The 12496-nt window shown below is 42.4% G+C and overlaps 1 protein-coding gene across 2 annotated transcripts in view; it reads right to left on the bottom strand.

Moving 5' to 3' along the window:
* Positions 1–2955: 2955 nt before the first annotated feature.
* GDF9 (growth differentiation factor 9) overlaps positions 2956–12496 on the bottom strand; it is a 54759-nt gene continuing 45218 nt past the window's right edge. The window contains exons 2-3 of one of the 2 annotated variants that reach the window (XR_013215834.1): positions 3697–5337; positions 2961–3625 (exon numbers count right to left, since the gene is read on the bottom strand). Coding sequence is in view for 1 of the 2 variants with exons in the window: in XM_077265877.1 (XP_077121992.1) it covers positions 4415–5337 (923 nt within the window). In the remaining variant the exon portion in view is untranslated. Of the gene's footprint in view, positions 5338–12496 lie in introns of both variants that reach the window. The other variant, XM_077265877.1, reaches the window with a different exon arrangement.

The raw sequence follows: 12496 nt of genomic DNA, 5'->3' as shown, positions 1-12496 counted from the left end.
GTGAGGTCCGTGTTTTACACGGACCCATTGACTCTATTGGGTCCGTGTAATACGTGCGCTCCCACGAACACTGACATGTCTCCGTGTTTGGCACACGGAGACACGGTCCGCAAAAAATCAATGACATCTGAACAGATGCATTGATTTTTATGGGTCTACGTGTGTCAGTGTCTCCGGTACGTGAGGAAACTGTCACCTCACGTACCGGAGCCACTGACGTGTGAAACCGGCCTAAGAATAAAGCCAATAATGACAAGACACCTTAAGTATGAACACATGTAGCTACAGAGATTCATCTGGAAGCTTTTAAATCTGTTAATGGCAGCATATTAACTAGAAAAATCACATCCTATAACCTGATGACTGTTGTAGTCTGCAGTTTTAGGATAATCCTGGGATTTACTTGAAAATGAAAAGACTATACCACTAAGGGTCCCTTTCCACTTGCGAGAGAAAAAACGGTCCGTAATCTGGACCGAAAAAACAGATGTAACGTATGCGATTGTCAAGCGAGTGCAATGCGATTTTTAATCGCATCATCCGTTTTTTGTAATCGCATCATCCGTATGACATCCGTATTACTGTCCGATTTGTACGCACCGGTGTCCTTTGAAAATCCGGCAAATCAGTGCTGTGTACAGTAAAATCACACTGACAGGTTAGAATAGAATAGATATATACACAGAATGTGTATATATACATATACATGAGACACCTATATATGTATATTTATATTTAATGCAGCGCTAGATAGCATAAAAGCCGCTAATTCAATTGCCGGCTTTTGCTCTCTCCTTCCCAAACCCGACAGGATATGAGACATTGTTTACATACAGTAAACCATCTCATATCCCTTCTTTTATTACCTATTCCTCTTCACTAATGTAAGAAGTGTCTGTGTCAAATTTGGGGGATCTAGCTATGAAATTAAAGGGTTAAAAGCGTGGGCTCCCGCGCAATTTTCGCCACCAGAGTGGTAAAGCCAGTGACTGAGGGCAGATATTAATAGCCTAGAGAGGGTCCATGGTTATTAGCCCCCCCCTGGCTACAAACATCTGCCCCCAGCCACCCCAGAAAAGGCACATCTGGAAGATGCGCCTATTCTGGCACTTGGCCACTCTTCCCACTCCCGTGTAGTGGTGGGATATGGGGTAATGAAGGGTTAATGTCACCTTGCTATTCTAAGGTGACATTAAGCCAGATTAATAATGGAGAGGCGTCAATTATGACACCTATCCATTATTAATCCAATAGTACTAAATGGTTAAAAAAAAACCCACAATATTGCAAAGTATTTTAATGAAATAAACACACAGGTTGTTGTAATATTTTATTGCTCTCTCAATCCACCTGAAGACCCTTGTTCTGTAACAAATTAAAAATAAACCAACAATATACATACCTTCCGTAAATCTGACGTCCCACGATGTAAATCCATCTGAAGGGGTTAAAATATTTTACAGGCAGGACCTCTGCTATAATGCAGCTGTGCTCGTGCCTGTAAACCCTGGGGAATGAAGGCAATGTAGGTCAATGACCTGAAGTTACCTTGAGTTGCGGTGATGCGCCCTCTGCTGGATGTCCTCATGAACTGGAGCCTTGGAAAAGTTCCCACGCTCGAGTTCATATGAGGACATCCAGCAGAGGGCGCATCACCGCAACTCAAGGTAACTACAGATCACCCTGCTTTCCATTCAGTACCCGGGGTTTTACAGGCACAAGCGAGTGCATTAGCACAGCTCCTGGCTGTAAAATGATTTAACCCCTTCAGATGGATTCACATCGTGGGACATAACGACGGAAGGTATGGAATACTGTTGTTTGTTTTTTTAGCTTTGTTTCAGGACGATGGTCTTCGGGTAGATTAAGAGTCTAATGAAATAAAGACACATGTTATAATATTTTATTAAAATACTTTTAAATAATGTGTGTGTGTTTTATTAACCATTTCATACTATTTGATTAATAATGGATAGGTGTCATAATTGACACCTCTCCATTATTAATCTGGCTTAATGTCACCTTAGAATAGCAAGGTGACATTGACCCTTCATTACCCCATATCCCACCGCTACATGGGAGTGGGAAGAGAGTGGCCAAGTGCCAGAATAGGCGCATCTTCCAGATGTGCCTTTTCTGGGGTGGCTGAGGGCAGATGTTTGTAGGCAGGGGGGGGAACAATAACCATGGACCCTCTCTAGGCTATTAATATCTGCCCTCAGTCACTGGCTTTACCACTCTAGCGGAGAAAATTGCGCGGGAGCCCACGCCAATTTTTTCCATGATTTAACCCTTTAATTTCATAGCTAGAGCCCCCAAATTTGACACAGACACTTCTTACATTAGTGAAGAGGAATAGGTAATAAAAGAAGGGATATGAGATGGTTTACTGTATGTAAACCATGTCTCATATCCTGTCGGGTTTGTGAAAGAAAGAAAAAGCCGGCAATTGAATTAGCGGCTTTTATGCTATCTAGCGCTGCATTAAATATAAATATACATATATAGGCGTCTCACTGACATATATATGTATATATACCTATTCTATGTGTATATATCTACTCTAACCTGTCAGTGTGATTTTACTGTACATCGTGCTGAATTACCGGCTTTTCAAAGGACACCGGTGCGTAAAAATCAGACAGAACTCGCATGGTGCGAGTGCTGTGCGATTTTTTTATCGCACCCATTGACTTGCATTGGCGAGTCTCGTCCGAGAATCACAGCAATACGCAGTATGCTGCGATTTTTTTCTCAGCCGACCCAGATTTTTCTCAGTCAGATTTCGGCTGAGAAAAAAATCGCAACTGAAAAGACACCTATTGAAGAACATTGGTCCGAGTGCAATCCGATTTTTTATCGGATTGCACTCGTCCGTTTTCCTCGCAAGTGGAAAGGGACCCTAAACAGAAGTATCCTTATCTGAAAAACCCAGTATTTTGGACTTTTTAACACCAGATCCACTCATCGTGTCATGTCTGAATATAAACCATGTGTACACACTGGCCACGTGTCTTCTGAACAAAAGCCTCATAAATGACCATGAGGCTTTTTTGAGTTTGGACTGAGACACCCAGGGCTGTGAATCATGGGTTGAGAGAGATGCAGGGGTGTAAATGCATTACTTTTATTTATACTTCTGCACACTAAATAATGACATGAGACAGATTTTGCATTCTCCCGTTTAATTTTGTGCATAGTGATAGCTAACATTGTTATTTGGTCTACCAGAAATATTCATGGTGTCATTGTGCCTTCATTTTTAGTTTTCCGTCATTTTAGTAGGCAGGATTGAAGTGCAGCAAAAAAAACGCACAATCTGCTCAAAGCAAACATGAAATTGAAGCCATGTGCCCATACAACTTATATTTCTACCTAAACCGCTTAAAAAAAAAAAAAGTGTTAAAGCGCAGCGCAAACCGGGGAAATATCCCCCCTCCCTTCCATATTAAACTAGAAAGTGCTAATACGTATCCATTTACTCATTTTCATAGGAGGCACCTCAAGCTGAATTTGAGGGTACTTCAATAAACCTCTTAAGAGTCTCATGTTTAGACATTAAAAATAATCTCTATTCTAGTCTTCAATATTTCATGTTCATGGCTGGGATGAACAAATGAGGACTCTCAATGGAAAAAGGTCAAGGAGTAAATATTTTCCCAGATATTTACATACTGCCATATTAATTCTTTAGACATCACTAAAGACATTTTTGTAAAGTTACACAATATACATATCTGTCTACCCAGTTGTATCTTCAAAACATCATCAAAATGCTACCACTTTGCATGTAAAGAACTGGCCTCATTCATTTAGCATAAGTGCAATAAGACATAGCACTAATTACAATGTGCATAAGAAGGTATTAATGTGTTGTATAAAGGAGGTTGTCTTAAATTCAGACAACTTTTTCCCCAGAAACCATTGCGGAAGGAAGGTAGTTGTCCCTTGGACAACCATTTGTCCTGCTCTTTAAAAATAAAAAAAACATTTAAAAAAGTTACCTTAACCTTAAAACCTCCTTCTTGGCATCTAGGGACCTTTAGCGATTAAAATCTACAACACTAGAGCATTAAAATATATTTTAAAGCGAGAAACACTCAATTTGCATCATTGAGTCCCTCCCACTGCACACGTGGCCCACATGGCAGAAAAACATTTCTAGAGGGGTTTCCCCAAATATAAACCAATGGCAGAAAAAAACCAAAAATGTGAATAGGGGTCCAGTCAGTACTCAATTTGATCAATTATAACATTACAAAATCTAGATTATGACACTTTTTTCTTTCGATTCTGCATGGTTGTATAATACACGATACTCCATTTAGGGAATCATCAGTGCTCCTAGGCCACTATTAAACCTGAAATCACAAGAAACAGTTGGGAACAGTACTAAAGTAGTATTAATGGAATGTTAACGGCATGTACATCTAGTTGCAATCATATCTTGATACTCTTTGTAAGCAATAGAGTTATCAGGTTCAATTGTAAGTACACTCATAGGTCGATATTGAGATGGGACACAAGAGGGCCGTGGAATGGATGAGTCCACTTTTTCATAGATGATATTTTGAACAATTGTGTGCACTGGAGAGCCGTACTTCTGGCCAACCACCCTGGGGCAATCTCCTTTACAGTAATCTGGACTGTATCGATGTGGTGCCAGGATCCATTTATCCCAGTTAAGCTGACTAAAGCTGAGTCGAAACTTGTGAAGTTCACATTCGTTTTGATGGTACACAAATTCTCTTATAAATTTACTGAAATTGTATGCCATTAATTCAACAGTCGGGCTGTTTGTTTCAACATCTTGGCCCCTACGATGGCGAGACACTTTAGTTGCTGGTATGCTTTCTGGTAGTTCATTTAGGTGTGAAAGAATTGGTACAATAGAAAAGGTTAGAGGTTCCACATGCATTTTTCTTCGGTGATAGGCCATGTTGCTTGTGTCGTTTAAATACAGAAGTAGACATGGTGGAGATCTTGTCAATTGTAGAGGTCCCGTAATCCCAAAGATGTGATGGTGCTTGTTCCAAAGGCAAGTCAAATTAACAGACAGATTAATAATTTGCCTGCTTGAAATAAATGGTTGGAGGAAAGTAGTTACATCAATCTCAACCCATCTCTGTCTGTTCCGTAGTTGGAATTCAAACATCTGAGGGACTCCAGGACAGATTGGGTTTGTAAATTCACCAGCAGCAATTTCAAGAGCACAAATGCAGGTGATGTTGGAGGAGGAATACTGCTTATTAACAGAGTAAAGCAAGACAGATCGAAGGTTCTGCTCCAGGAGAGATACGCTGTCAACATTATAAGTCACGTCCAGGTATTTATGTCCTAAATTAAAAGAAAAGATTTATAAACCGGTTCAATCATGGAGGAAAGATTTACTTCAGCCGTGTTGCACACAACATACACAAATATCCATATGTTTTAGGCATAGTCATGAAAAACTTTCCAAATGTCTCATTTTTTGACACATCCCACTTAAGTCCTTCTCTGGAGGAAGGTTTCTGCCAAAGTTTTTAATTTTGTGCATTTCTAGGCAAATGTGTGATGTTTTTAACTATTTGCAGTTTCTTGTGCCACATCTGTTAAAGACCAAAATAAAAACCATTTTTATTTTGCGCTAACCATGAAGTGTGTATTATTTTGAAGCTATAGTGGGGAAGTCTGAAGTGAAGCAAGTACGGGTTCAAAGGACACTTACAGAGGCAAAACTGGATTACAAAAAAAAAAAAAAAAAAAACACAACAGGGAAAAGACCTTACTAATTCTATTTCCAAGTAGTCACTCAGGACAGCACAACAGGTTTTCTTCCTTGACCAAGAACAGGACATGATAACCGGTTAAAAATTACCCTCTCACCTCCACCCTTTACTTTCTTTCAAATTACTGCTGAAGGATGGATGCAAATGATCTACATGAGCCATTAGAAACTCATGCAAGATTTAATACAATTTAACAGCTTTCAGCTTGGTCTCAAGTCATGGCGACAATGAATGAACTAGAAAGATTGATCTTGTGCAAACTTAAATGAAAACAAGGGAAATAACAGTGCTTTCCTTTGGAACTACATGGAAATAGAATTACTGGCAGGTCCAATTCCGCTTTTCTAGTGTCTCTCCAGACAGCACTCAAGAGCAATACCAAAGATATACAGTGTTTCTCCCTCCAAAAATAAGACTAGGTCATATTTTTTGGCTCCAAACGATGTGTTAGGGCTCATTTTCAGGGGATATCTTATTTTTCCACATGAACAAAAAAAAAAAAAAAAAAAAAAAAAACACATTAAAAAAATAATGTCACCACAGTCTAGAACAACAACATAGTGCTCCAAACTCAGAATTCCATACATTTAAGATCACATTTCCCCCCCCCCCCCCCCCCATGTCCGTCAATCTATATTAACAGGTCTTCATGAACAAAAATATATTCCTTGTTCCTGTTTACCGGTACATAAGGTACTGTACCACAGTGAATGGTGGATGTCTTGTATACCAATGAAAGCAGAATCAATAAAAAGACAGAAGTATCCAGGCAGTTACGTACCGGTATTAGTGTAAAAGACGTAGATACTTACCGGTAACACGATTTCTCAGAGCCCATGATTGCACCATAGAGGGGATCCGTCCTTCAAGGACAGGAAATCTACAGATATAAAGGGCAGTACCTCTCTCCCACATCAATTGATTAGAGCATGAGAGGACCTCCAGGTTAATAACAGAATATTCAACATTACAATGAAGTAAGCTTAACAGGAATACCATGTGACTACATATAAATAAGAACAAAAATAAAATAAGTGTGTGAACTCACACATGAAGGGAGGAAGGGCTCTGATAAATCCCACTACCAGTAAGTGCCTACGTCTTTCTCCTGCCATGATTGCACCATGGAGAGAATTGCAGAGAATATATCATTAGGGAGGGACCACCGCTTCCAGAACCCTTCTACCAAAAGAAAAGTCTGAAGAAGAGGCTAGATCCAGCCAATAGTGATTGAAGAATGTAGAGGGAGAAGACCACGTAGCGGCTCCACACATCTGCTCTATTGAGGCACTGACTCTTTATGCCCAGGAGGCTGCCACTGCCCTCGTCATATGAGATTTGTTTCTCTGGGGGCCACCACTATGAGGATTATGACAGGGCGATTGCATCTCTCACCCATCTTGCCAATGTGCCCTTTGTGTTTCAGGTTCCTTGAAAGGGACAAAAAGCTTCAAAGACCTATCCTTCCTACACTCTGGTGTGGCAGCTAGGTATTGGATTAGGTACCTTCTGACATCTAGCACATGTAATACTCTTCCTGGTTCTTGGGATTGGGACCAAAAGTGGAGAGGAAGATCTCCTGAGATCTATGGAAACGCAACTTCACTTTCAATAGGTAGGCTGGGTCAGTCTTAAGATTAACCCTATCCTCCAAAATTTGTGTGAAGGGAGGGCTAGAAAATAATGATTGGATGTCACTGACCCTATGAGCTGATGTTGGCGCTACTAAAAGTGATGTCTTAAGGGACAGGATTCTCAGCAAAGCCTCTGACAGGGGTTCGAAAGCAGGTTTGGTTAGGGCTGTAAGAACTAGTTTTAAATCCCAAGGAGGAGTATTCCAAGAGGGGATGGTCTAGACCTGGCTGATGCTTTGATGAACCTGAATATCCACCGATTCCCAGCCAGGTCATGATTGTATCGGGCCCCCAATGCTGCAACTTGAACCTTTTAAATCCTGGTAGCTAGCCCCTGTTCCAATCCCTTCTGTAAGAACTCCAAGATAGCTATTAGTATAACGCCTCCTAGCTTGAAACCCAAAAGGAACATTCAGCATGTTTTCCCATACAGTTTGGTGCTTACAGGTTTTCTACTTTGTAGCAAAATGGAGATTAAGTTTGGGGAAAATCCCTTATTACTCAGGAGAGCCCTCAAATTCCAGGCTGTCATGTGTAAGCTTGTTACCCGAGGATGAATAGTCCCTGGGAAAGAAGTTCCAGAAGCTCCAGAAGTACCCAGGGTTGGAGATGTACATCCTCCTCAGCAAAGAAAACCACATCCTCTTTGGCCAGAAGGGGACTATTAAGATCACCTTTGCCCTGCCTTACCGGATTTTCCTCAGAGCCACTGGAATCAGGGAAATCAGGGAAAGGCAGAGGCTAGACTGTGGTCCCATGGAATCATGAAGGCATCCAACGCTATGGGGTTGCCTTTGGGATCTACTCAGCACAAATAGTCTATATTCCTGTTCTTACTATTGGCAAATAGATCTATGGAAGGATGTGCCCACCTTCCTGCAATCTGATCGAACACCGATTCAGTTCCCACTCGCCCTTTCTCAGCTGGGTCTGACGCATGAAATCCACCCTGTGATTTTTGTTGCTTTTATGTGGACTGCAGATAAAAACCCCAAGTTGTCCTCGGCTAACTGAAAAATGTATCTTGTTGCTTCCATAAGAGGGAAGGACTGGGTTCCTCCATGGTGATTTAAGTATGCTACCACAACTAGGTTGTCGGTTGTCTGAATACTCTTATGTGGTGTCCCTGGAGAGTTAAATTCTTGAAGGGTGAACTACACTGCAATAGTTCCTTCTTGAAGGATACTCATCTTAGGTCTCCTGTTCTGACACCTTGAGCTATCTGGTCATCTAGATGAGCCACCAACCCCCCCCCCCCACACACACACACACACACACTCCTGGGGCTTGCATCTGTGGTCAGAACCTGAGAGATTGAAATCACCCACACAATGCCCTGGGTTGAGTTGTTTATCCTCATCCACCATTCTAAAGAAAGTACCATTTCTGATTAAAAGATTATGTGCCCTTCTAAATGCCCTTTTAGGGAGTTTTCAGCTGATAAAATGTCCCACTGCAACTCTGGGAATGGAGCAAAGTCTTGAATTTGTCTGGAGATCTCCTGGCCAACACTTAAATCAGAGGGCTCACCGGGCTGCATTAAAGACTGATGATCTGGCTGCCAGCCTGACCGAGACTGCTGATGCATCAGCCAAGAAAGCAGCAGCTCCTCATTACAGGGGTGGAGTCTAGAATAATGTCCCTAGAGGTTCTCTCTTAGTTGTGATTCCAGTTGATCTAGCCAGACCATCAGTGACCTGGCCATACAAGTGGCAGCTACCGCAGGTATTAGTCCTCTCCCGGCAGCCTCTCAAGAATGTATCTGCTTTTTTGTCCATGTGAGCCTTCAACACCCCCATGTCCTTGAAGGGAAAACTTTTTTTGGAAGCCTTGGCAATTGCCACATCTAATTTTGCAGCCTTCTTCCAAAATGAACATGCTGGGTCATAGAATAGATAATTCCTCTTTGGGGATAAGCCCTTTCTCTCTGGTTTCTTCCACTCTTATTTAATTAGGGATTGGATTTTCTCATTTGGGGGGGGATGTCTCATTAGTTCTAGTCCGCCGAACATAAGGTCCTGAACTGATCTTTTTGCACAAGGGTCTATCAGCCCCATGGTGGCCCTGACTGCTTTGACGAGGCTGTTTCCGCTAATGGGAAAATGCTACGACTGCCCCTGCTCGAAGACAAAGTTGATGAATTGGACGCATCCGAGTCCCTTTTTTCATCTTCTGAACTGTTAAACCTTGACTCCAGGGATCTGTCTCTGGATTTCTTCCTTAATTCCCCCTGATCCTGAAGGGACTGAAAGGTATTTTCTACCTGAGATTTTATAAAGGATTTAAGTTCCTTTATAAAAGCATACACAGCGAGCCTCTTCTCTGCTGTCTCTCCCCGCACACTCTAAAGGCCCACTGACTCCAGCAATGGTGCCTCAGGATACAAGGCCAGCCAAGGAAGGGAACCCCCACTGCCTGGAGCAGTCTGGCCTGACATCCCACGACGATCCACGATTTGCAGGTGCGCCGACTGTAGGTCCCCCGTCTGTAGGTCTCCCGTCAAGGACAGGAAACCAACTGATGCTGGCGAGGTACTGCCCTTTTTATCTGTCGGTTTCCTGTTCTTGAAGGGCAGATCCCATCTCCCTGGTGCAGTCATGGGGAGGAAGAAGAAAATGTTAAACAGATAAACGGTATTCACAAATGAGATAGGCATTAATAAGTTATACAGTACTCTGTTTTTAACCTTTAGCAATATTTGATGTAAGCATGGGAATAAAGATGTACTTTGATAATTTATTCATGGCTATACATTTGTGAATAGGTTTTTTCCACAGCAGAATTCAGCAGGACCAAGAAAAACAGACATGGAAAAGCAAACATCCCCCCAAAAAAAGCAAACACGTCAAGGAAAGCAGACATCTTAAAATAAAATGTATTAAAATTTATATACCATTCATAGAAAAATGCTAATATTTAAAACATTAGCCAGTAGATGACAACACAAAATACATAGTGAAAGGTATGAACATATAAATTGTGTTAGTAACTAAGTTGAGTATTCCATGATGAGGACACCTTCAATTTCCAAATGGAATTTGACCTAACATTTATGACAAATAGATTTGGCATTAATTCCTTTTGGAAATTGTAGGTCTGGTCATTTGATTAATCCGCTCAAGGTTACTAATAATTTATATGTTCATACCTTTCCTTATGTATTTGTTCTTATGTGGTGCCAAATGGATAATTTATATTTTTATTTTAATTAGCATGTTACAATAAGCTATATCTAATCACCTTCCAAGACACCACTACAGGAGGCTGACTCCCCATGCTAATAAGGACAGGAAGCACAGAGGTCAAATACCACCTTCGACACCCTCTCGAGTGTTTCCTGTCCCTCTATAAGGCATGAGCAGTACATCCTGTGGTGCTTTGGCCATCAGAAGAACCCGTTTTATACCCAAAGTTTGGTCCTGACAGTAGAGGATGATCAAAGCACTTTACTCCTAGCTTGCTGCTCCAGTCTCCTTCAGACAAAGGTCCGTGAGCCGTGACATTAAATTGGCTCCTTTAGGTCAAGTAGAATGGCTGCAGGCTAAGGGTATCGCCGATGTGTGATGACCAGAGGTGACATCCACCAAGCTCTCCCACACAGCATCCTTTCAGATGTGTTTCAGGATGGAACACATGATCGTTTTTGGCATTTCAACCTGATATCATGAATGTCATTCAGCTGGCAGGCTCCCCAGCTAGTGATTGCAAAGGATCCTTTGTTTTTACCTTCAGACCAGAGGGAGGAGTCTCATCCAGTGGGATGAGGTTGTGCTGGGTCCGGTCACTAATATAAGAGCGCTCAACAGAAGACACCTGTAAGGTAGGACCTATCCTTTTGACTCATGAAGAACTTGTGTTATGCCGACTCCGCATCTGTAGAGCCCAGACCTAACCCAGTCCCAGTATGTTTCTTGGCACTGGTAGGTCTTTCAGTTTGGTGAAGTTTGTAACTCTTTAGCCTCATCTTCCTTCTCCCCTCTCTTTCAGTTAAAGTGGCAAGATGTCATTGTACAATTTGCGCTAGGAAGCCTTTATTCTCCCATAGAAAATCACTATACCAGGGATGCACAGACAAGGTCGTTAAAGAGCCTTTCTTAAAAGGGGTTGTTCACTAGTAAGGCAACCACTTCTCTTTTCCCATGCTTGGTCCTGAAAGTTTAAAAGCCTATACTCTCCTCCTGTGCTGGCGAAGTTACTGCAGTGTTGACACTCGCAGTCCTGGGACTCTTGTGCAGCTGTATTTCACGTGGTGCCCGGCACCAATCAGCACTGGCATCACTCACCACCTTCCATTGAATTAAACATGATCAATAAGTCTGGGCTGCAGCTGATCTGACTTCATGTTCAATTACTCAGAAGGCAGGAAGGGTGATGCCAACGCTGGGAACCACATTCAAACCCCAAGTCAGGAGCAAATTGGATACCAGTGGTTGTAAAGAAGCTTCAGTCAAAACTTTTGATCCAACAATGGTCTGCTAGGATTTGATTGAAAAATGAATTAAGGGATGCAATCCGGACTGCGCGTGGTAGTCTAAGCCCTTCTCCAGCCCACTCTGCAAGAAATCAATAATTCGGGCCACGTTCAAACAGGATTCAGAAGGGTAGAGCCACACCAGAATATTAAGGTTTTCCATATTTTTTTTTATAGGTGGAATTTATTATTAATTCTCTGCTTTTCTGAAGTTATTTACCACTTTGTCCAAGAGACCCCAAGCCTACATCCATCATCTGGGATATTACATACCTCCCAACCGTCCCGGATCCCGCGGGACTGTCCTGATTTTGACAGCCAGCCCCGGGATCCCGGGCGGGACACTAATGTCCCGCACTACGTGCCTAGGGCGGGGACAATGCAGGGGGCGGCACCTGAGTAACTTAGGTTTGTGGCTGTTTTTTTTTTTTTTATAAAAGCTGGGTCTCCTCCCCCCCGCCCCCGCCCCCGCCCCCTGTGTGTGCGGCGCTGCCACTCTGAGGCAGAGAGCCAGCAGCGATCAAGATGAAAGGTCAGCGACTCACTACCTCCTGTGTGTGCGCGGAGCTCCGGCGTCTCCTGCTCTTATCTGCTGTCCCGGCAGAGAAGGAGATACGGGG

Source organism: Ranitomeya variabilis, chromosome 5 (genome assembly GCF_051348905.1).
Source record: "Ranitomeya variabilis isolate aRanVar5 chromosome 5, aRanVar5.hap1, whole genome shotgun sequence".
Lineage (NCBI taxonomy): Eukaryota > Metazoa > Chordata > Amphibia > Anura > Dendrobatidae > Ranitomeya > Ranitomeya variabilis.
The sequence above is the reverse complement of the archived record's forward strand: the minus strand, read 5'-3'. Positions and strand labels throughout refer to the sequence as shown.